The sequence below is a fragment of the Rattus rattus genome, chromosome 8 (assembly GCF_011064425.1).
Source record: "Rattus rattus isolate New Zealand chromosome 8, Rrattus_CSIRO_v1, whole genome shotgun sequence".
Taxonomy (NCBI): Eukaryota; Metazoa; Chordata; class Mammalia; order Rodentia; family Muridae; genus Rattus; species Rattus rattus.
This window is the reverse complement of record NC_046161.1, coordinates 98,770,872-98,792,226: the sequence shown is the minus strand read 5'-3', so window position 1 is coordinate 98,792,226 and position 21,355 is coordinate 98,770,872. Positions and strand designations below refer to the sequence as shown.

The following is a 21,355-nucleotide window of genomic DNA, read 5'->3' as shown; positions in this document are numbered from 1 at the left end:
TCCCTGGGTAAATCTCTGAGTTTATGAACCACTCAAACTGCAGAAGTGTGGAGTACTAGGAATATGAGGGTGGAGGCTGCATTCCATTCTTGGGGCTACGGGGAGCTTTTGGGAGAGAGTACCTCCTAAAATTCTCTAGAGATGGGGCTGAGGACCTGCTTAGGGTTCAGCAAGAACAACCATGGTTTGACCCAATGAAGAACTTTTAAACAATTCTAATCGTGGAGCAGGGACCTGGAGACATGGTAGTAACTCCCTCTAGAGTCAGCATAGAGTAACAGGTCACTGGCCTGGAAAAAGAGATGGACTAGCCCCCTCCAGTCTTGTGATTAAAGATTCTGTTTTGGTTCCCTGATGTCACGAACCTGAATCTTCCACATCCCTGGGGCCTTGATCTTGTGAGCCAAGATCTGACAACGTGCCCCTGAGCTCTAACTTGGGAATTTGACATGTGATGCTTGGGTGACCTCACTAGTGACCTTGAGACTCCTGGTGTCAGCCCTGGGCTGTAATTTGGTTGGTGGGTACTTGCTTAGTTTGCAACCCATGGTCTCACATATGACCCTGAATCCACCACAGCTAACGGCACCTTCACGGAGAAGCAGGAGGCCCTTTTACTCAGGGAAGTCCTGTTTAATGGGCACATGCTATGTCCCTGAATGACAATGCAGGATGGAGTGGTGGCACACGGGAGGCCCCCAGAAGCTCCACACTGAACATGACTAGACGTTATTCCCCTGGCAGAATTGGGAAGCTATGGTGAGGGGCGGGGCAGCCTCCTTGGGGCCAGAGCCTGGTTCCCAGGATCCATCACTGGAGACCCAGACGGTCCTGACCTCCACTCCTTGCCTTCCCCCATCCTGTCTTCTAAGAGGAAAATCACAGGGAAGTAAACCTTGAAGGGAGAAAAGAGAATGTTTTTAATTAAAAGTTTAAAAGGATTCACATCCCGAGGGAATCACAGCAAGAAAAGGCGGGGAGACAGGGGGGCAGGGAGCAGAAAAGTAGGCCATGCCAGCTAAGACTCCAACCAGTTTTTCCAGTTGCCTTGTGCACTGCACAGCATCAGTGGCTTGGACCCTGTGCAGCAGCCTCAGTAGGGGAATGGGTACATGGGGCTCAGCTCTGATGGCTGACCTGGAACAGTTCTGATTCAAAGCTTAACGCCGGGCATGCTAGCACATTGATACTACGAGAACTCAGAAGTCTGAGGCAGAAAGATCACCAACTGGAGGCCAGCCTGGGTTACCTAGCAAGACCTTGTTTTAAAACAATAGCAACACAAAACAAACCAACAACCAACCAGCTTTAACTGAGGTTTTAAACTATTCCCTCAGCCCCAGACATTTCTGATCCCAGGACAATGAGGCTGGTCTGGAGCTGTCCTGTTTGGCTAAGGGCCAAGGTGCATACACCCCACTTTGGAGTTCTATATGTATCTTGTCCGTAGTTGATGGCTCCAAGCAGCCCCTGCCAGAGGGCTCATCCATCACCTCTGCCTACTCCCGTACACCTAGCTTACCACACCCTCCTCTATCACATGCTGCGTCCTGGGCGAGCAACACCACCATGTATTTTACAAGTCTGAACCTTGCAGTTGGACAGTGCCTGGGGGTGAACAAAATGGGTGAATCCTCTTGGGAAGGGGTTCAGTAAGTTCTGTGTACTCCTTTTGTCCTGGCATGGGAAGAGCTCTGACATCTTCAGGCCCAATCTACTGACTTCCATTTACTTAGCGGGTTGGAGCTGGAATGTATTAAGGGAGCGGGGTGTCACTCCTCGGGGGGTGGGTAAAGCTGACCTATGAGATGTCCCTACACCCAGAAGTCTCTCTCTACCCTAACCCTTTCCTCCTTTCCTGGAAGAGAAAAAGGTGAACAGAAAATATGACAGATGTAATAGTTTGCAAAATGAACTAATTACACGGTAGTCACTCAGAGAGATGAGATTAGCAGAGGAGTCTTGGATAAAAGGAAGCCCAGGTGTGCAGGTCAGTGGTAGGAAAAGGTCCGTGTCATTGTGGAACTTCGTATTCCTGCCTGAGGCTTGGAGAACGGGGGGAGGGGGAGGAGTCAGTGGTCCCCTGAATTAGACCATATTCACAAATCTGGGTTGTCACTGTTCATAGACTGTGGCTTACCTCCTGGCTCCAATTCTCCCAAGTGGCTAGGACCCTGGAGCCTATCTAAAAACGGTCTAGAAGCAGGACCCTGAGGTCCCCAGCTCTGGGAGTAAGTAGGGCTGCCAGCCCTGTGAATGGCAGGCAAGACTGTGTGCATTCACTGCACACAGTTATTACAAGTTATACAAGACCCTGGGATTTGAGAGGAGGCCAGCAAGCATTTGAGGAAGGTGGCTAGGAGAAAGGCAGCAAGTGCCCACTTCTTGACAATGTCTTTAGGTTCTTGGGGGTTTGGTCTCACCATGCAGCCCACACTCATCCAATATCTCCTACCTTTTATATGCCAGCACCAGGAAGTGCCCAGACTCCTACCTCCCAACCCCACTGCAGTCAATCCACTTGTGCTGTCCCGCTTGATTCTAAGATTCCTCCACTCTTCCACATAAGGCTGTAGGCCTTCAACCCCTCTCTTGACACCTATGATGGTCTTTCCTTTCCCCTGAGTACCCCCACTTCCTGTGTTGGAACTAACTGCCCACTCACTTCAGAACTCAGGCACTTAGCTCTGCTCCTCTGTTTCAGTGAAGCCATCCTGGACTTAGCTGGGTTGTCCACTACCTTGAGGTGTTTTCCTCTTTCAGAATCTTTTCTCCTGCTCTCTGAGGGGCAAACATAACACCTCAAGTTAACCTAGAAGCCCCACTTGCCCAAGGACCAGGTAACCGCCTGGAATGCTGGAAGTTGTAGTGTTTTTATGGACTTTAACAGCAGCTTCATTAGAGAGTATTGTGGCCTATGGGTTTGTGTTTATAACCCCTGCAGCACGTGTCTTGGGGTCACTCAGCTGGGAAATTCCAGGGAATGGTCCTGACAAAAGTCCATCTCTTGATCAATATTTAATATTTAATAAAGCTTGCTTCAAATCTGGTCCAGAATGGTGGAATTGTTTTTTTTTTTTTTTCCGGTGAATCCCAGGATTAATGGAGGCCCCACAACTGCCTTCTTTTCTCTAGCCTTGGGTTCAGTGCCACCTTTCTGTGCTTCTAAGTAACGGGGATGCCTTTCCGAAGAATCCCAAAGTGAAGTGAGGACACCTTCCTCATCAGGTCCCCGAAGGCAAGTTCAGAAAAGCCCAAGTCTCTCCCTCTAGGCTTCTCTTCCTAGGCACAATTCTATGGAGTTTCAGTCAGAGGGGATCAGTCAGAAAAGCCACTGGACGGGCTTTTCACACCCATCTCCCACATAAGGAAACCAGGCAGAGAAATGAACCGAACGAGTTAGCAGAATCCCCTGACACTGATATGACGGGGCTGCACTTGTGACCTCACCTGCCTCTTTACTCAGGTACTGGCCCTGCTCCCAGCACGCCATCTCCAAGACACTTCTGGAAAACCTACTCCTCCTTCATTGCTCTCTGGTCTTCTGTTCCCATCTGCTTGTGAGGACAAGCCTCAGCACCCTCTCTGAGGTAGCGGCTCATTCCCACTGTGCTAGGCTGATACAGCTCCTGTACGGACATCGGCTTCCCTGGCTCATGGCCTCCTGGAGTCTCTGTCCCTCGTCCTGTTTCTGCTTACCGCCCATCTATTCCTCTGGTCACCTACCTGATGCTTAGGTATCTTTTAGGCTGCTGGACCTGGTGACTGGGGACACACAGGCAGAAGGAAGGGTCTTGAGGTTATGGGAGGTTGTGGGACCCTGCACAAAAGGCTGGGAACCCTCCGCTTAGTCTCCCAGCCTGGAAGACTGCATATGCCCAGAAGTCGAAAGTCGTGTACAGGGAGCCGGCCTTGCCTGGCTCCAGGTCTCTGCCTTATTATATATACTTGGCATTCCTGTGGACCTGCCTGGGTTGTGTGTGGGGAGACCTCACTGACCCTGATCCTGCCAGGTAAGGTTGGAGCCCTGGTCCTGGGCGGCAGGAGGATGAAGCCTCACGTTCAGCTATCTCCACAGCTTGACTCTAGCTAGTGTTGACACGGCCGCTGAGGAACAGAGTGGGCAAACACAGAGAGGCTGCTACACAGGGCCAGTGGCTGTGACCAGCCTCCCAACACCAGGAGGTGGGAAGCACCACGTACGTAGCCTGGACATTGGGAGCCATGGAGATGCAAGTTGGGAACAGGGCTTCCTTGTCAAGACCCCAGAAGAATGAGGGCGGACTGGGTGGGTTGCTTCTTCTCCTTCCTTCTCCCCTGGCTAAATCTTTCTCTTCCTGGGTCCCTTAGGCTTAGCTCCAGGTACCATACTTTGTGACACAGATCACAACACTGTCACTGCCGGCAGACTGTACTCCTGTAAGTCTATTCACCTTGCTGTACCCCTGGTGACTTAGGACTGGGCCTGCACACAACAGGGCAAGTCCTAGGTACTCACTGAACAGAAGCTGAACGAGGTGTCTGAAATGCTGGGTATCCTGTGACCTGATAAGCTGCAGTCTCCTGCCCTTCTCGCTGCCCCTATGTCTACCACTCCCAGGGCAGTGACACCAACTTTAGTTCCAGTGCTTTCTCCCAAGGGCAGCCACTGTCACCAGGGAGGTGCTGCCTATTGGACGGCTTTGAAGCTTAGAAAACGGGGTGAGACTGCTCCCAGAGCATGCTGGGAGAGCGGACCATGCTTAAAGAGGCACACTCCAGATATCAGGCAGTGAGTGAGTCCTGTCCCTAGCTTCACCTCTGCCACATCACCTCTTCCCTGCAGTGGAAACTGAGGCACAGGCTGCACCCTCTGCTCATGCCCCTTACTGGGGCGATGTTGGACTAGACATTGCCGAGATATTCCTTCTTTTTGCTTTTGACGATTGCGTCTGTCTCCTTTTTTTTTTTTTTTTTTTTTTTTTTTTTTTTTTGAGCTGGGGACTGAACCCAGGGCCTTGCACTTGCTAGGCAAGTACTCTACCACTGAGCTAAATCCCCAACACCCGCATCTGTCTTCTAAGGCCCAGTTTAAATTGCCACCACCTCCAGGCTGTCCTCTTAGACTTCTCAGTCCCATGGTAGCAAATCTGCACGCTGACACCCTAAAGGTGACTGTCTGTCTCCTTGAAATCTGGGGCCCAGAGGGCCAGGATCAGCCTGGCTGGCACACTGCTACCCTCCCCAGCCCTGTCACACAATGACTTCAGAACAAAGGGCCACATGCTATTAAAAATCAATTAAATTTCTCACTTCTGTGATCCTAAATTAGTCTGGTTTGTCCCTGTGGCACCTGTAGGTCCTTTTCCTCTACCTCTTAGGATCTGTCCATTTGCCAGCTAGGACTCCCTACCCCCACCAGTCCCAGAGGAGTGGGCCCAAGTAGACGGTAGTCGCCCCTGAGCTTAGGCCTTGTCTGGGGAGCAGAATAGAGTGTCTGGTGTCATTTATTTGGTCCTGTCCCTGGGTCAGGGCGATGTTGCTCCCGGATATTCCATACATACAAGCCAGCAGTCCCTGTCTGATAACCTTTAGCCAGGAGAACTCAGCTATAGGGTGGAGCGTGCTTCCATCTTTTAGACCTTAGAGCTGTTGCACCCCAAACCAATCAACCTCTTCCTTTGATTGGCAGGTGCTACAGGATGGCAGGAGCCCTCTTCTCGGCAGGTCCCAGGTGAGCAGACTGCTGCAAAAGGCCGCTGGAGTCCTGAGGGGACCAGATCCAAACAGGCAACCTGGCATTTCAGGAGGCCCGACAGGTCTGAGTCAGTTGGCAGGTGAAGGCCAAGGCACGAAGGGACATTGGAGGGCCCTTGGCTATGCCCCAGCCACACTATACCTGCATGGTCCTTCTAACAACCTGGGAGACTAGCTCTTGGCCCCACCAGGACAGCATGGAGTCTTGAAGGATCTCAGGATCTCCTGGCCATCCACCCTGGATGTAAGTAGGAGAGGAGGGCTCCGCTCTCAATATTCACCGGGAACGTCATGCTGATTGACTCCAAGGACAGGATGCTTGGGGGTGTGTGGAATGGCCGTCAGCTTCTACACACATTTAGGTCACCTCCTCTGAGGGGCCTTCTCTGATCTCCATCCCCAAAAGGTGGTTTATAAGAAACCTCACTGCTACCTGGGCCCCTGCTACCACTATCCCTGCCCCCACCCTCTCCCTTCCAGCCACACATAATGAAAGACATTCAATAGATACCCATTTGCTAATCCAGTCCTTCCCCTGTCCCCAGGGGCCCCCAGCCGGCTCCTCTGGGTGGCACCTTGCCAGGAAGCAGCACTGTTTGGGTGAGGGGAGAATAATCAGCTGTAAACGCCGCAATCAGGGAGAAAAGGCTGCTCAGGCCCTTGGCGCCCACGCGTGCGCCTAATTGGCTCCACGTGTCTGCAGCTCCTTTCAAGAGCGGGAAAGTGGAAGGGTCAAGATCTCTTAATGTTCGTAATGGAGGGGAGGCAGAAGCCACTGCCAGCCCCACATAAACACCTTTTAATTGCTCCGAGAAGGGTGGGCGGAGGCAGTGGGTGCTACAGGCTCCCTCGCCTGTCAGCCCGCCATTACTGTGCCCGGTTCAGCTTCTCGGAACTGGAGTCCAACCCCAGAAGCTGAGCTCCAGCGGAACCCGGAACCACGTGTTTGTTTCATAAATGCGTGCAAAGTTCCTACCAGGGGCCAGGTCTTGGCGGATGACTCTTGGCCTGGATTTCCCAGGAACAACCTATTTGTTGAACCCTCATCAATGAATGCACCACTGGACCAATCAGAACTGGCCTCTAGCTGCTGCGGTACCCAGCCCTCATCCCCTTGCTGCCTCTTCCAGGCAGTCTTCCTTCTTGCCCCTTTAGAAGAAAGGAAACCTTTCTCTTGCCGAAGCTGCCCTACGGCATCTGCACGTCCCCGCTGCCCCACTGCCTGTCACATCACTCGTGTCATCTGACCAGGGAATGGCGGGCTATATTGTTTCTTAACAGAGACACAACTGTTGGAGTGTTGTGCTACTGGCATCTAGTGGGTAGAGGGTAAGGATGCTACCAAACACCCTCCAGGGCTGGGAGCAGGCCCTGCAGCAAGGACGGATCCAGTTCAAGATGCCTCTGGAGCTGGGAGGCTCTGCTTTAGACAGACAGGAAGCGGTAACTGAGTCAGAGCTGGGAGGAATCTTCTCTTCCTGACAGGGAAAGTAACCTGTCCCTGAGCCCTCGGCCTTTACCTCCTGTCTTTGAACGCCCAGCTCAGAGCTCCATTCCTGAACAGACCGGGCCGCGCTGCCAACATGCGTCAGCTTAATTGGGTTAAGTGGCCATTAGTGGCAAAAGCAGGGCGACTGCGCACAGAAGGGTTTTTAATTTTATTCTTTAAATGACGCTAATTCTCCAGAGGCCACTGGCAGCGGTGGTGCTGTCCACTGGAACCCTCAGATCCGAAGGCTACGCTTCCTTCTGCCCCACCCACGTGAGCCTCGTAGGGGACTTTGGGAGGAACACTCATCGTCTAAGAAAGAAAGTGAGGGGATGAGGATATGTCCAAGGTCATTAGGTCATCACGGGTCAAGGTCTTGTCAGAGGAAGCCAATGCCTCATCTTCTCTTTCCTTAGTCCTGGTCTTCTGTAGACGGCTAACACTTCATGGTCATAAAATGGTGGCGCGCATGAAGGTGCTGCCAGTTTGTATGGCTTGCTGAGTTTCTAGGTTCAGGAGTCCCAGCAAGGCTCCTGCCCTCGGCTTGTGAGTCTGAAGGCGAAGGAAAAGGCCTTCTTGGAGCAGGCTGCCAGTTTCCACTCTGATGTGCATAGGAACACTTTGATCTAGCTGCCATGTCCTGAGTTCCCTGGCCCTGGCCTTTCCGTTCTCTGAGAATCAGCGAGCCACAGTCCCTTAGCTTCGTCTGTGGGCTTGCCTCTCTCTTCACCCAAGCCGTCTCCTCTGGACACAAAGCAAAGATGCCAGGGATGGGTGGTAAGGAACACAGCACTCAAGGACACTTGCTGTCCTTGGTGAATGACAGCCTCCAGAGTTGGGGAACCGAGGTACTGGGCAGGGAGGGGCCTCAAGACCTTACAAGCCCTTGGTTCAATTTGTGTTTCTGAGACATGGCCTCTTGATGTTGACAAGTGGTCCTGGGACTCAAGCAGTCCTCTTACCATAGCCTTCGGACTAATAGGCACAAGTCGCACAGAGGAGGGAGTTGGGGCCTGAGAGGGAAAGGTGTGGGCACACGAGGGCAGGAACACGTCCTTCCCTACGTGCCTTTGGCACCAACTCACAGAGATTACCACATAACTGGCCACACGTGAACATTGGTGACAGCATTGGGCAGAGGGGGGCGGGACAATAACGAATAAAGTTCTCACGGTGTATCATAGGTACATAGGTGCCTTCATGTGCCTTTTGGGACTCAAGTCCCTAGAAAGCCTCATCTCTTTAGGTAGTTGAAGTTTCAAGAAGACAGGGTTCCCAAAGCAGAAAGATTAGCACGGCTCTTGGACCTGGGGACACCGCTCACCTGTGTTTGTAAGGTCCTGGTCTGGCTGGTTTCTATCTGACTCTTGACTTCAGGTCAAGAGACATCTGCTCGATGCTGATTGGACAACACTGTGAACTTGTGGCCTGCATTGCTCAGTTCCCTCTTTGCAAACCCCAAATTAAGATTCCAGACCGGATCAAGGGATTTTAAATTGGATTACTGGATGGGGTCCAGGGAGGGAGGAACAATGGAATAGTGGATAAGGGTCAAGACCCCCCCCCAAACTCCTCCCCTCATTTGTGCTCAGGCTGCATACAAATGTGGGAAGGAAGAAAAGGATCAGAACTTGATTAAAAGCAAGTTTAAAACATAATCAAGTTCAAAGCTGGCTTTGAACAATTAGAACCAAGGGGGTAGGCAGTCCTTCTGTCCTCTGGGGAGATAGGGTAAGCCTGGAATCAGGCTGCAGCAGGTAGACCCTGGCCAGGACAGGGCTGGATGGCCAGGGTTGTAGCCTTAGTGCATGCCTCAGGAATGTGGGGGAGCCACAGGCCGGGATCAGAGTTAGGAAGACCTGTGTTCAAATTCTGGTTCTCTCGCATCCTGTCCTGACATATGACCTCTCCAAGCCTCATGCCCCCTTCTCTAAGATGGAGTAGTATAGACTTCCTATGGGAGGTGCTATGAGAATGGCTCGTGATAGGCTGACCAAATGGTGATCGCCCTTTCCCCTCATTCTTCCATTGAAAATCATTTGTATTTGTCATTGAGTGGGTGCCAGGGAGAGGAGGCAGGTATCTTGTCTTATCTCTCAGCCATGGATGAGTATGTGGGGTACGGGATGAGAGTTACACCAAGACTCCACGTCCCTGGTCATGCCCCAACCTTTTCTGTTTTTAGAGTTGGCTGTTCCTATAGTATTGGGTTAATGGGTAGGGAAGGACTCTAATTGGGCGGGCAAGCCAGGTTTGGTAGTCTATGTTTGTAATCTCAGCTCATGAGGCAGGGGCAGGAAGATGGGAGTTTGGGGCTAGCCTGGGCTACATACTAAGTACTTATCTAAAATAGAAGTTTGAACAAGTCAGCCATGTTCCATAACGTGGAAAGGGACAGGAAACAGTGTGCAGACTTGGGGTCTGGAGTGAGTGAGGGGAAAGGAGACAGAAGAGGAGACATTTGGGAGAGGCGGTGGGATGGGTGTGATGTGCTGGCTGGGTAGACTTGACATGGCTTGACACTCGTAGGTAGAGACCTTTGACCCCTTCTGTGACAGCCTGTATTCTGACTGACTCCTCGTATCTGTGACCAGGAGATCCCCAAATCAGATGAGACTAGGCTTTCTAGGCACAGTTCTGGGTTTGCTGGGTTCATAATTGCAGGGAGATCCTTAGAAACCATTTCCACCAGACTCAGATGCCAGCCCCACCACTCTCTTCCATGCACATAGGCCACTCAAGACAGAGGAACCATGAGGGACAGCAGGGTCCAGCCACTGGAAAAGGGGACGCCTTCTCTATTGGGTCTAAATATGGAGGATCTAGGTTAACTGTCTTGACTGGACTCTGGCCATTGTTGTGGATGGATGTACTAATTTTTTTTTTTTAAAAAATTACTTTATTGAGATTTAATTGACAGCAAATCCAGTCACATTAAACACACATTTTAGTGGTTCTTAGTATAATTAGAGTCACGCAACTACCACCGTAAGTTAAATTTAGAAATTTTCATTACCATCAAAAGAAACCCTGTATTCACCAGCCCTATCTCCTCCCCAGTAGCCCGTGGCAATCAGTAAGCTAGTTTTCCATTTCTGTGTGTTTGCTGAATATTTCATAGAAATGGGATCACGCGCATGGCCTTTGTCACTGGCTTCTTTCACTTGGCGGTATTCATTTGAGTGTATCCACGTTGTAGGGCACATCAAAACTTTTATCCATCCCTCCCTCCCTCCCTCCCTCCCTCCCTCCCTCCCTCCCTCCCTCCTCCTTCCTTCCTTCCTTCCTCCATTTCAATCAGATGTTGCTATCTTCTATTCTACATGGGCTGGGGCAGCTACGATGGTGCTGCTGGTCTAGGGGCAGAATGGATGCCTCTTGCCCATTTATGAATGACTCTGTAGTTCCTGAGGGGCCCTCCCACCTCCTGTCCTTGGAGTGAGCAGGGCTCTGATTGCTTTATCAGGCTAGTCTGGCCACGCATGAAAACCCAGTGCCTGCGAGCTGCTACCTCCCTGAGTATAAATGGGAAGACGGAGGCCCGCAACAGACGGAGAAATAGTTAAGATCTGGGCAGAGCAGGGACTCCAGACCCCCTCCCCCATCTGCTTCTATGCCACACCCTCCCCACCAGATCCTGCAGCCCACCTAGTGGCAGACTCTACCAACAAGTCACTGTTCTGACCCGGTACTCACTCCACCATCCACAGACAAGCTGGGGGCCAAGAGGAATGAGAAACCTCCAGGCCCTGCAGGAGGGAGAGGCAAGGCAGCCTAGGTCTGCCAGGTCACTTCGCATGCAGCCAAACCCAATTACAACTGTCACGGCTGCCCACAGCCCCATAGGCATAGCCGGCTGCTGATTTTCCTGCTGGAATCCAGGGATTCAAGTGCTCTGTGACAGTGAGGGTTGGAACACTGCCTTCACTCAAGGCCACTCCACCCTGCCTTCCCTTAATGTTCTCAAGCTCCCAACACACTGGCCTACCTTCAAGGCCTGGACCTTCCTGTCCAGCAGGCTCTCAATGTCCCCTGCCACCTTCTCCACCAGTTTCTGCGGTTCATTCTCCTGCACATCAAACAGGTTCCGATTGTCCTTGTAGATCTAGAAGGAAGCAGAGGTTAAGGGTGAGGCCAGAATGATCCATCACTCATCTACTCACTGCATACATACCTCAGTTCAGCCCCTGTCCCTGTAGGACAGTGGTTTTGGCCCCAACAAGCACAGAGTCCAGGGCCTTCGTGAACTCAGGGGAGGAGAATGCAGGCCTGGGCTCTGTAGCTTGCATCTGGGTTAGTTGGTGGCCAAGTTTGCCTGATGGGAAGTTTGCCTTGTCTCAGGCCCCTCCGGGGCTGTGATTTGCACCCACTGTGTGCTATGAGCAGCAGCGGGGAAGGGCAGACTGCACGGGAAGCAGAAGACAAGGGTGTGTGGTGAGCGAGGTGGAGCTGAAAAGCATGTATCATAAACCACCCCCACACATGTACATGTATGTACATATCCACGAATGCATACTCACAGCGGCGCCCCCACGCAGCCTCAGGCAGCTGTGCTCCTTTCGTGGGTGCTGCCCCAGGCCATTTGCAGAAACTATGGAGAGTTCTAGGGGCCCCTGGGGGCTCCTCTGACATTCAAGGTGCAGAATATTGATGGAGACCCGGTAGGGAGAATTAATCTGCCATTCTTCCTCCTTAGGAGGCACAGCCTCAGTACACATGCACATGTTGGTGTAATCTGATGGTGAGTATGTGACAGGGCCTGACGTTGTCATCTGCGTGCACATGCCGGCATGTGGGCTTTGGAGTGAGTAAGGCTGGGTCCTCTAAGAGGCAGCCTGGGAGCCTGTACGTGAATGCCAGAGGCATCCTTGTTCATGCTTGGGGTCTGGGGTATGTGCCTGCATGTGCGTGCGTTCTACACCAGTGAGTGTCTCCAAGCCTGACCTGGTCTGTGTGCCCATTCAAACAATTCCAGGAAGCCTGTACCCCAAGTTGGCTCCTTCCCCACTAGAGGTCATAGGCCCGGCTACCATGACAGAGCCTTACCGCCAGGCTGTGCCGAAGTGGGAACACAAGGAGACAGGAAAAACTGGTGGTGAGGGGCAATAAGGAGGTGACAGAGGCACCTGATGAGAGACAGACAGGCAGGGAGCGATAAGGTTGAGGATGACAGAAGACGTGCAGAGATAAGGACTCTGCCATCTGACAGGAGGAAAGGCTGGGGGCTGGGGGCTGGGGGCTGGGGGCTGGGGGCTGCCAGAGCCTCAGCCCTGCTGTCTGCCTAATGCCCGGCAGTGCGAGGGTTAAAGCAACACAGACCACAGGCTCAGGAATCTTCTCCTTCCATCATCCTCATCCCTCTCTGCTTCTCTTTTCTTTTTGTCTTTCTCTTGGAATAGAATAATTGGGGATGAAGTCTCTCCTTCTCACAGAGCTGTGGCAATTAGGGGGGCGAGTGGCAGGGCCTGGTTGTGCAGCCAGAGAGGAGTGAGGCTCTGAGTGGACACCAGAGCTGGTTGTTCCATAGAACCCATGCTCAGCCTCTGGATCAAGGTCCTCTGCCACAGAGGCAAAGGAAAGGCAAGCAGAGAGCTGCGTTTCCCTATGTTAGGGAAACGGAGAATCAGACAAAAGAACACAATTCTAGACAAAGGACTTAGTGACAAAGCCACGAGCTCCATCCCCCCCTGATGTTTCCTTCTCAGGTCTGGAGGTTTAAAACACCCTCCACTCCCTGCTTTGGAGCAGTCTGGCTGTGTTGCAGCGGGGGTCTGGGCGACACCGCTGAAGGAGCACCCAGCCTGTTTTGCCAGCAGGGGGCGCAGCTGCCTGGCTTCATCAGGGCCAACGGATGCAGTTCCGACACATTCGATTCACTTGTCAAGGTCATTCCTAGGCTCTGAGGCTGGACTACGCTGGTTTCCTGTGGACTGTGCATGCCTTTTTGAAAAGCCTGGAACCCCCTTTCTCAGGCATAGGATACACTTTGAAGTCTACTTGGCTACTGGGTTGGGGCCAGCATGGGGAAGAGATCTGGTGCCAGGGCCACATTCCAAGATTCCCAACAGGTGACACAAAACTGGGAGGCTGAGGTTCTTCTAAAAGTCGCCGTTTCTGAATCCCCAGTGTTTGATATATTTGTGAGAATGGGAGTCCTTACAAGGCAATGAACTACAGCACAGTTCATGTCTTTGGAACTCTGTGCCCTTGCCACCAACACTACTGCTTACTACCACCCCGGGGGCCGAGGGAGTAGTTTCAGTCCCCGCCCTGCCCCCACTCTTCTGCTAGATGTGCCCGCTGAGCTGAGCGCTGTCGAAAGACATCAGCTTTCATTCCGGCTAGCCAACCTCTTTCTCCTGAGTTTTACCCAAGTCAGGCCCCACACCCTCAACTCTCTCCCTCAGCCACCCTGTCCTTTTCCCTAACACCTCACTCTGGGCCCTGGAGGTGATAACAGAGGAGCCCAGACACCAGGGAGCCACTGATAGCACACAGAGACAGCTAGCTCTTTGGCTGTCCCCCCAAGCACCATGTCTGTGTGCGGAGGACACTCGACAAAGGCGGATGCCGGATTCCATGTTTAAGAGCAGAGCTCCAGGACATGGGTTTCACCCCTTAGCCTCTGCTCGCAGAGCCTTGTATGCGTCTGACAGGTTTTTTTCCCATTCCACTTCTACCCAAGGACTTAGCTCGGGGCTCTTTTGCTGCCCACCCTGGTGCCTGCATTTGAGGTCTCTTTGGACTGTTGCTAGCAGGCCTCAAAGCCATGCTATCCTGGCTGCTGTGTCTTCCCATGAGCTCTAAATCCTGCATGAGTGAGGAAACGGATTGTACGGGGTTCTGTTGTAATGAAGACAGAATCCTAGTGGCTGCTCAAGCTGCCAGCCTAGCCAGTTCCTATTCCCAAATGAACCCCTGATACATTGACATAGCCACTCCTGAATGACAGGACCCTGGTGTCTCCTACTTTCAACATTCCTTTGAGCCTGTTCCAGCGCCTCTGTTCCTTGGAAGGGCTCTGAGCTCAGTCCTGAGCCCAAGGGAGATCCAGATGGCACAGTTCAGCAGGTGCCCCTCCCCAGGAGATAGGTCATCTCCACATTGATGTGGTCCAGGGAGCTGATTTCCAGCATGGACCCAGGAGGGAGCCCGGAGAAAGTGCAGTGCTTGGACCCTGCTAGCTAGCGTCCCACCAACACCAGCCCCTAATCTTGGGAACAGTTAGGACATGGCAGAAAGGTCAGGGCACAGAGTGCAAAGCCTCAACCACAGCAAGACCACATCCCTGCTGGTTTCCTTGACCCAGAGAGTTATTTGGGGGGAAAAAAACCCATAATAGTTCCCATGGCAACAATGCTTTAGTGGTCTTCACCTTTATCTAGATAGCTGGTTTGATTTGAACAAAGGGACCAGTGGGTACCCAGGCTGCTGCATCTCTAAGCCATCCATGTTAGTGGTGCAAAGAAGCTTTGTCCCACAGGGGATGGAAGGAAGGTGCTGGGACAGGGGAGGCAGACAGAGCCGTGCAGGCACATGGAGGAGGGAAGGAGACAGTGGCAGAGGGCCTGAGGAACAGCAGGGATGGTTAAGGCAGGAAGGACAATCTATGGGATTGTACAGAGTCCCTCGTATCACCAGCCTCTACCATCCTCTACCATGGACTTCCGATCACTACCTTTAAAAATGTGTTTGTATGATGTGCAAGTGGAGGCACGCCCAGTGCTGCTCCACCTTCTCTGGAGGTGGGGGATGTCTCTCACTGTACCTGGAACTCGCTGGCTAGCCAGCTAGTCCCAGGGACCCTCCAGTCTCTGCAAGTGTCTCCAATGTTCACAACGTGCTTGAATTTAGCCTCGGGGCGTGCCCAAGAGGCACCTTCTCAGTCCCCACCTTCTTCCCTTTAGGGTACTCATGCTAGCTCTGTGGTCCCTTTGGGGGTTCTGACCCTCTGCCCAACCTCCTGCTTCCCAGGGCAGCTACATAAACGAGAAGTGAGCCTGCAGAACCTCGGATGGGAAACTTGAACACTTGCAGGACAGAAAAAGCCAGCCTCATCTCCAAACACCAGGAACGGTTACAAAGCTGCCACAGGAAATGAAAGACCTCCGGACAAGTGGCATGGACAGACTCCATCAGGGGTACTTTATAAAGTTCCAGGAAGTTGGCAGCAGTGGGGCCTGGACCTGAGCCAGCTACTAACCTGCTCAGGTTAGGTGAGGAGGTTGAGAAGGGAGAGAGAGAGGAGGGAAAAGAGTGGAAAGGGAGGAGGACACAGAAACATCCCACTGTGGGGTAGGTGCTTTGCAAGCTTGCCCTCAGTGATTCACAGTGGCCCCTGGAAGACATCTTGTCATCCCCACTCAACAGCCAAAGGGAGGTGAAGCCCCACGGCAGAGCTTTTCTAGCTGAGCAGGGCCCATCTGATCCAAAGCCCTCGCCTTAGGGTACTTTGCAGTTCTGTCCTCTGTATCTATCCCTAAACTTGAAGGTAAGATTTTTGAGAAAGGGGGCATAAAGGTTACAAGGGATGAACTGGGAGTCTGACCAACCAGAAAGGAGCTTGAGGCAGAGAAGTGATACTGAAAAGCTGGGGGAGGGGGAGGGGTGGGAGTGGGGTGGGAAACCAGCCACTCCAGATGGGAGGGGGCAGAGGACTGGCAGACTTAGCTGGATCCTCTAACCAACCACATAACCCTGGGAGTGAAAACAGGCGCGCTCTTGAGGCTTCTCTGCAGTGAAGGTGAACGGGCCCTAATCTCTGGAAAATTAAATCAGAAAGAAAATGGAACAAGAAAGATTTGATGCAGGCTCGCCTCACTTCTGTTTGTCTCCTCAAAGGCCCAGACTCAGCGTGGGGCCCAGCTAGGTACTCCAGCATCCCGGCCCCCATTCCGAGCCTGCTCTCCCCTGATGAGCAGCTGTTCCCTAAACCTTCTCTTACTGCAACTCTTGGTGTCTGACATAAAACAGCCAAGGTGGGTGTCTTAACTACCCAGTCCCTCATGCATCCATGCTCCTAATGGGGTGGGCAAGAAGAAGACTGCAAACGGCAGACTAGAACTATGAAAGGGGTTCCTGGAGTCCGCCACCGGGCTGTGTTAGACATTAGGGAAGCCATAAGTGAGGGTCATAGATAGCCCAAGAGCGGCAGGAGTTTAGAAGAGTGGAGAACACGTTGTGACCAGTTCAAGACCCCCTAAGCCAGGCACTCAGAGCCAGAGTGAACCCCTGGCCTCACCCCCAGTAGGCTGCTTAACCAGCCTCCTTTCTTCATCAAGAGTCTGGACATCCCGCTAATCACCATTGGCTGGGAAGAGTGATGCATGGCCACGCAGCTGGATTCCTTCCCACATAAGCACCTAAGACACATCTGGTACAGGCCCCACCTTATTGGGACTAAGAGGGTGCCCCACATTAGGTACATGAAAACCCTGATGCAGGGGATTCTATGACTGAGAACTCCCTAGGCAGCTTCAGTTGCCAGGACCGAACTTACAGCCCGGCAAGGGCAAGGGGGCCAATGGAGCCCTCAGAACACAGTCAGTGCCTGTGCACCAGAGTGCGCCACTCACCAGGCTTCCTCACTTGCTCACCGCTGTCAACTGCCACCATTCCATGGAGGGTTGGTTCCATGGTGGGTCCGTGATTGGTGTATTGTCACAGTCAGGGTTTGTATACTGTGACATTGGTGGTCACACTGCTAACAAGCAAGTGGAGATTCCCCGGGGAACACTGTCTAGAAGGGATCACAGGCAGATGTAACCAGGCCGTTACAATCCAGTCTTGCATACAGGGGAGGACTTTCTGCCACAGGTGATCCCTTTCTTGGCCACACCCTACCTGCATAGCCCACATCCCCGAGGGGGCAGGCCACATTGGTGACATATTCTGCATGAGCCTGAGCAGGGGAGAAGGGCCCAGTGGCTCTGTGGTTTGGGCCCTAAGAGGCAGCTGCTAAGAGCTCTCATAGGCAAGCTCCCCCATCCCCTTCACAAAACTCAAGGAGGGGGGATAAAGTCCCTCCAACCACCCCCAGCAACGCCTCCCTGTTTTTAAAGTTAAAGTTTAGTTGACTGTCATCCATTACTGCAATTAGTACATTATGTCTAATTATGCAATTAGTGTAAAAAGTGCACTTGCTGCTGAGAATGGGAAATTACGCTGCCTCGTTACGCTGTAAAATCCATGTCATAAAAAGGCTCAATCTCTTGTTTTTCAAAAGCACAAAACGCAACACAAAACAATAAACCAAAATAAAATAAAATAAAATAAAATCCTCCCAGCCAGGCTGGGGCCAGTGTAAGAAAATGTCCCTAAGGTGGCTCTCGGAAGGTCCCTCTCCCTGTAGTCCAACCCTACCCAGGAATAAAGGAAACAGAGACCATTCCTGGGTGTGGTCCTGTCTTTGCTTCTTTGACACAGATGTGGGTTTCTAAAGGGATTCATTTTCAGTTTGTTTCTTTTTCGAGACGGGATCCTTGCTACTTTGTAGCACAGGCTGCCCTGTAATTTATGGTCTTGTTACTTTAGCCTCCCAAGTACTGTGATGGTAGGCATTTACCACCCTTCCCACTCTGATTCTAAAGCCTTGGTAAACCTGATTGTCTACTGAAGCCTGTATCTCATGTGGAAAAAGTCTTGGCTTCCACCGCCAAGGTCCAAAATGAAAGGTCCTTTCTCCAGCCTTCCTAGGGCTACTGAGAACAGAGGAACATATCTCACCTCAGGAAAATTAAAGAAACCTTTTTACATCCAAGATTCCCAAATCCTGGAAACATTCATTACTTAGTGAGTAACAAGTTCCCTGTCACAGGAACTAATGCGAGCCCAGCTGTCAAGGAGGCCAAGGGTTCACACAGAGTCACCCAACACGGTGGCTTGGCTCCAGGCTACTATAATTAGATAACATGTTCCCATGGCCATATGCCTATGTGACACTCAAGTGTGTAACTAAATTTTACCTACATTCTGGCTCTCTGTACTGAGGGGATGTCTGGGACAGGCAAGGGATGAAAGAAACTTGAAAAAATATTTATTTTTTGTTTTATGTGTACGGTCTTTTAGTTGCATGTATGTCTGTGCGCCATGTGTGTGTCTGGCCCCACATAGGGCAGAAGAGAGTGAGCCCCTGGAACTAGAGTTACAGATGATTGTTAACCATCATGTGGGTGCCGAGAATAGAACCCAGGTCCTCCGAAGGAGCAACAAGTACTCTTAACCGCCTACCCATCTCCCAGCACTGAGAGAGGAATTATGGCTCTCCCTACTAAAATGATAACAACCTCTCCCAAATGACCCAGTCCGTGAGGAATGGGGAGAGAGTAGACATTAGTGTATTTCAATACCAAATTCTTTATTTTTTTTTCCTGGATTTTTCAAGACAGGGTTTCTTTGTGTAGTTTTGGCTATCCTGGAACTTGCTCTTATAGTCCAGGTTGGCCCCGAACTCAGAGATCCTGCTTCCCTCTGCCCCCTGTGTGCTGGGATTAAAGGTGGGAGTCACCACTGCCCAGCTTCAATATCAAATTCTGATTGTCCAAAGCCTCTCATGACTCATAGTCAAGGTCACAAGCGATAGCTCCAGTATGGGCCACTTACTGCCTGCTAAGGAGGTCCTGGGTACTAAGTCCCCACCACTCTGACTCAAAATTCTCCACTGGGCCGAGAGGTATATGATGAGTGATATGAGAATACCCTCATGATAAATATTTGCCCTGCCTCAAGGGTTGAGCGGATATGTCTTTCTGCCACTACTACTGCCTAGATCATGTTCACAGGGCAGAGAACCAGAAACACACACCCTTCAGCACCCCCAGGACATGGTCCCAACAGAGCCCATGCCACAGGTGACACCTCCTGCACGTACGGCAGCCACAGAGCACCCATTGCAGCACGCACCTTTCTGCTTGGAGTGTGCTGAGATGCCAAGAAGGTAGCTGGGGTATAGACGGAGTGGATTTGGACCCCACTGGAGGCCTTCCTGTTGTTCAAACTCAATACAGGGGTCCCTTGAAGCTCTGACCGGGAAAACAGCTCTCACCCAGCCCAGTCATATGACCAACTGCCAAGGAGACTCTCAACACCCTGTCTTCCACATTTGACTTGGGAAAATAATAGTGATTTAAGCCCGAGGTGAACCAAACTGAAGGCAAGATCCAGGGGCCCCTGCTCACACTCCCCTCCCTGAGCTGGGAGCTGCCGGCTGTTGAGGCAGCTGGGAGTGAGGCTGTGCCCAGCATACCAGCTGGCACGGGGGAGTGCGAGTAAACACACCCGCACTTTCCCAACTCGTACAAGTCGCGGGTGGCGGCCGGCTGGTGTGGGTGCCCATGTTTATGAGAAACAGATTGTTTGTGTCGGCATCTGTGGCCCCTTGCCACCCACCCTGGCTGCACTCTCTCTCACTGCCTTCCCATCCAGTTGGCTCGTGTTTTCTTCCCATGGGAATCATATCAGCCACGGAAGGACAGTGACAGTGGTGACAAGGTCCTCTGTGCAGCTCCACAGGGCTTGGTGTAAAACCCTAAGTCTCCTTAACAATCCCACAGCTACTACTCCCATTTTACAACTGTGGAAACCAAGGATGTGGGAGGTAGAAATTCTGAAGGAAGCCTCTGTGGCAGGGGGTTTCTCCGAACCACCATCATCGCTAGCCCCTGGGTACGTTGCCATTCTCTCGGCTGCCAGAGGAGTCAGGTCTGCTCTGTACCCTCATTCACTTGCATGACCCTGCCTCTGCTTGTCTCTGCGTGAGGACCTTGCCCTCAGAGGAAGCAATGAGCCTTCTTCCACTGATAGCCTTACCAGAGAGACCAGGCCCCATGACTGCCTTGCTGCCTTGTCTCTTTAACCCTTTCTCTTCTTTGCCTCATTCTTGAGTGGGGGGGGGGTGTCTATAAAATGGACTGGAGTGAGGCCTCTCTATGACCTCTTAGGAGCAGAATGCTATGCAGGGTCTGCGATCTGCTGCTTAATGTGCCCTTGGTGGGCTGGGGAGGCTTCTAATTATTTCATAGATCCAAGACGTGACCTCATTCAAAATGACGGCTTTGAGAAGCCCTTTGGCTACACAGATCTCATGGAAGATGCCATCCTCTTTCTTATCCCCTAAAGCGAGCAGAAATTCACCCTGTAAACTCTCCTAAGAGATGGGTTGGAGGTTTGGCCTGAAGCATAGTTCTAGAAGCCAGAGAGCAAAGGACAAAAACCTGCTTTGTCTGCCTGCATGACCTCTATTTCACTGGTATAATCCAGCAGAGAGGGCTTAGTGGCACAGAGGCTGGGGCAGGTCCCTCAGGGACTCCAGAGTGGTTAGAAACAAGCCTTGCTCCGAGAGAGTCCCCTAGTTAGGCTTCCTTGTTCATACTCCATCATAACTGGTGACAAGGCTGGCTGCTTTGTTGTCCCGATGATGAAGAAACAGAGGTGCCACAGGGGTCAGAGCCTGTCCAAAGGTAAAATCTCCCCATCCCTCATACCAGTGCCCTACAATGTTCAGACCCATGAGTTTGAATTCCAGCCCTGCTCTTCAGGAGGAACATCCATTTTCCCTCAGCCTGGCTGCTCTAAACATTCCTCAAAGACTGAGGGTCAGGATGTAGGGTCCTGGAGGCTTCTTGTGAGGTCCCCTTTCAGGGTGGCTTCCAAAGCCCTGGGTGTCTTGTTTGCACAGGTTGTCCTCCAAGGACCAACTTTCTGGTCTCGAAGGCTATCCTTTACTGCTAAGACTTACTGCTAAAGGTGTCACCAAACCGTGACCACATCTGTTACAGCCTTGGTCATGAGAGAGGCTGCCAGGGTCTTGGAGCTGGCTGGATTCTGTGAAAATATGAGACCCTCACATGGTGACAGTGGGGCATAAAGGCAGAGACAGCAGTTGACTGCGGCTTCCCACGCTGTGCCAGGAGGTCCCATCCCAGTGTTTTTGTCTCACACCTGTCTCCACAGACAGCTTCAAACACACCTGCTAGGGATGGAGAGATTCCCAAGCATTTGCTGCTCTTGAGGAAGACCCGGGTTCAATCCCTAGCCCTTGCGTGGACGCTTTAACTATCCATAACTCCAATTCCAGGAGATCTGCTAGCCCCTTCTGGCCTCCACAGGCACAAGGCATTCACATGCGACGCC

The 21,355-nt window shown here is 52.0% G+C and overlaps 1 protein-coding gene across 7 annotated transcripts in view; it reads right to left on the bottom strand.

Moving 5' to 3' along the window:
* Cacna2d2 (calcium voltage-gated channel auxiliary subunit alpha2delta 2) overlaps window positions 1-21,355 on the bottom strand; it is a 130,901-nt gene that overhangs the window by 53,670 nt on the left and 55,876 nt on the right. For all 7 annotated transcript variants that reach the window (XM_032910526.1, XM_032910527.1, XM_032910528.1 and 4 more), the window contains exon 3: window positions 11,214-11,330. In XM_032910526.1, coding sequence (XP_032766417.1) covers window positions 11,214-11,330 — 117 coding nt within the window. The remainder of the gene's footprint in view (window positions 1-11,213; window positions 11,331-21,355) is intronic.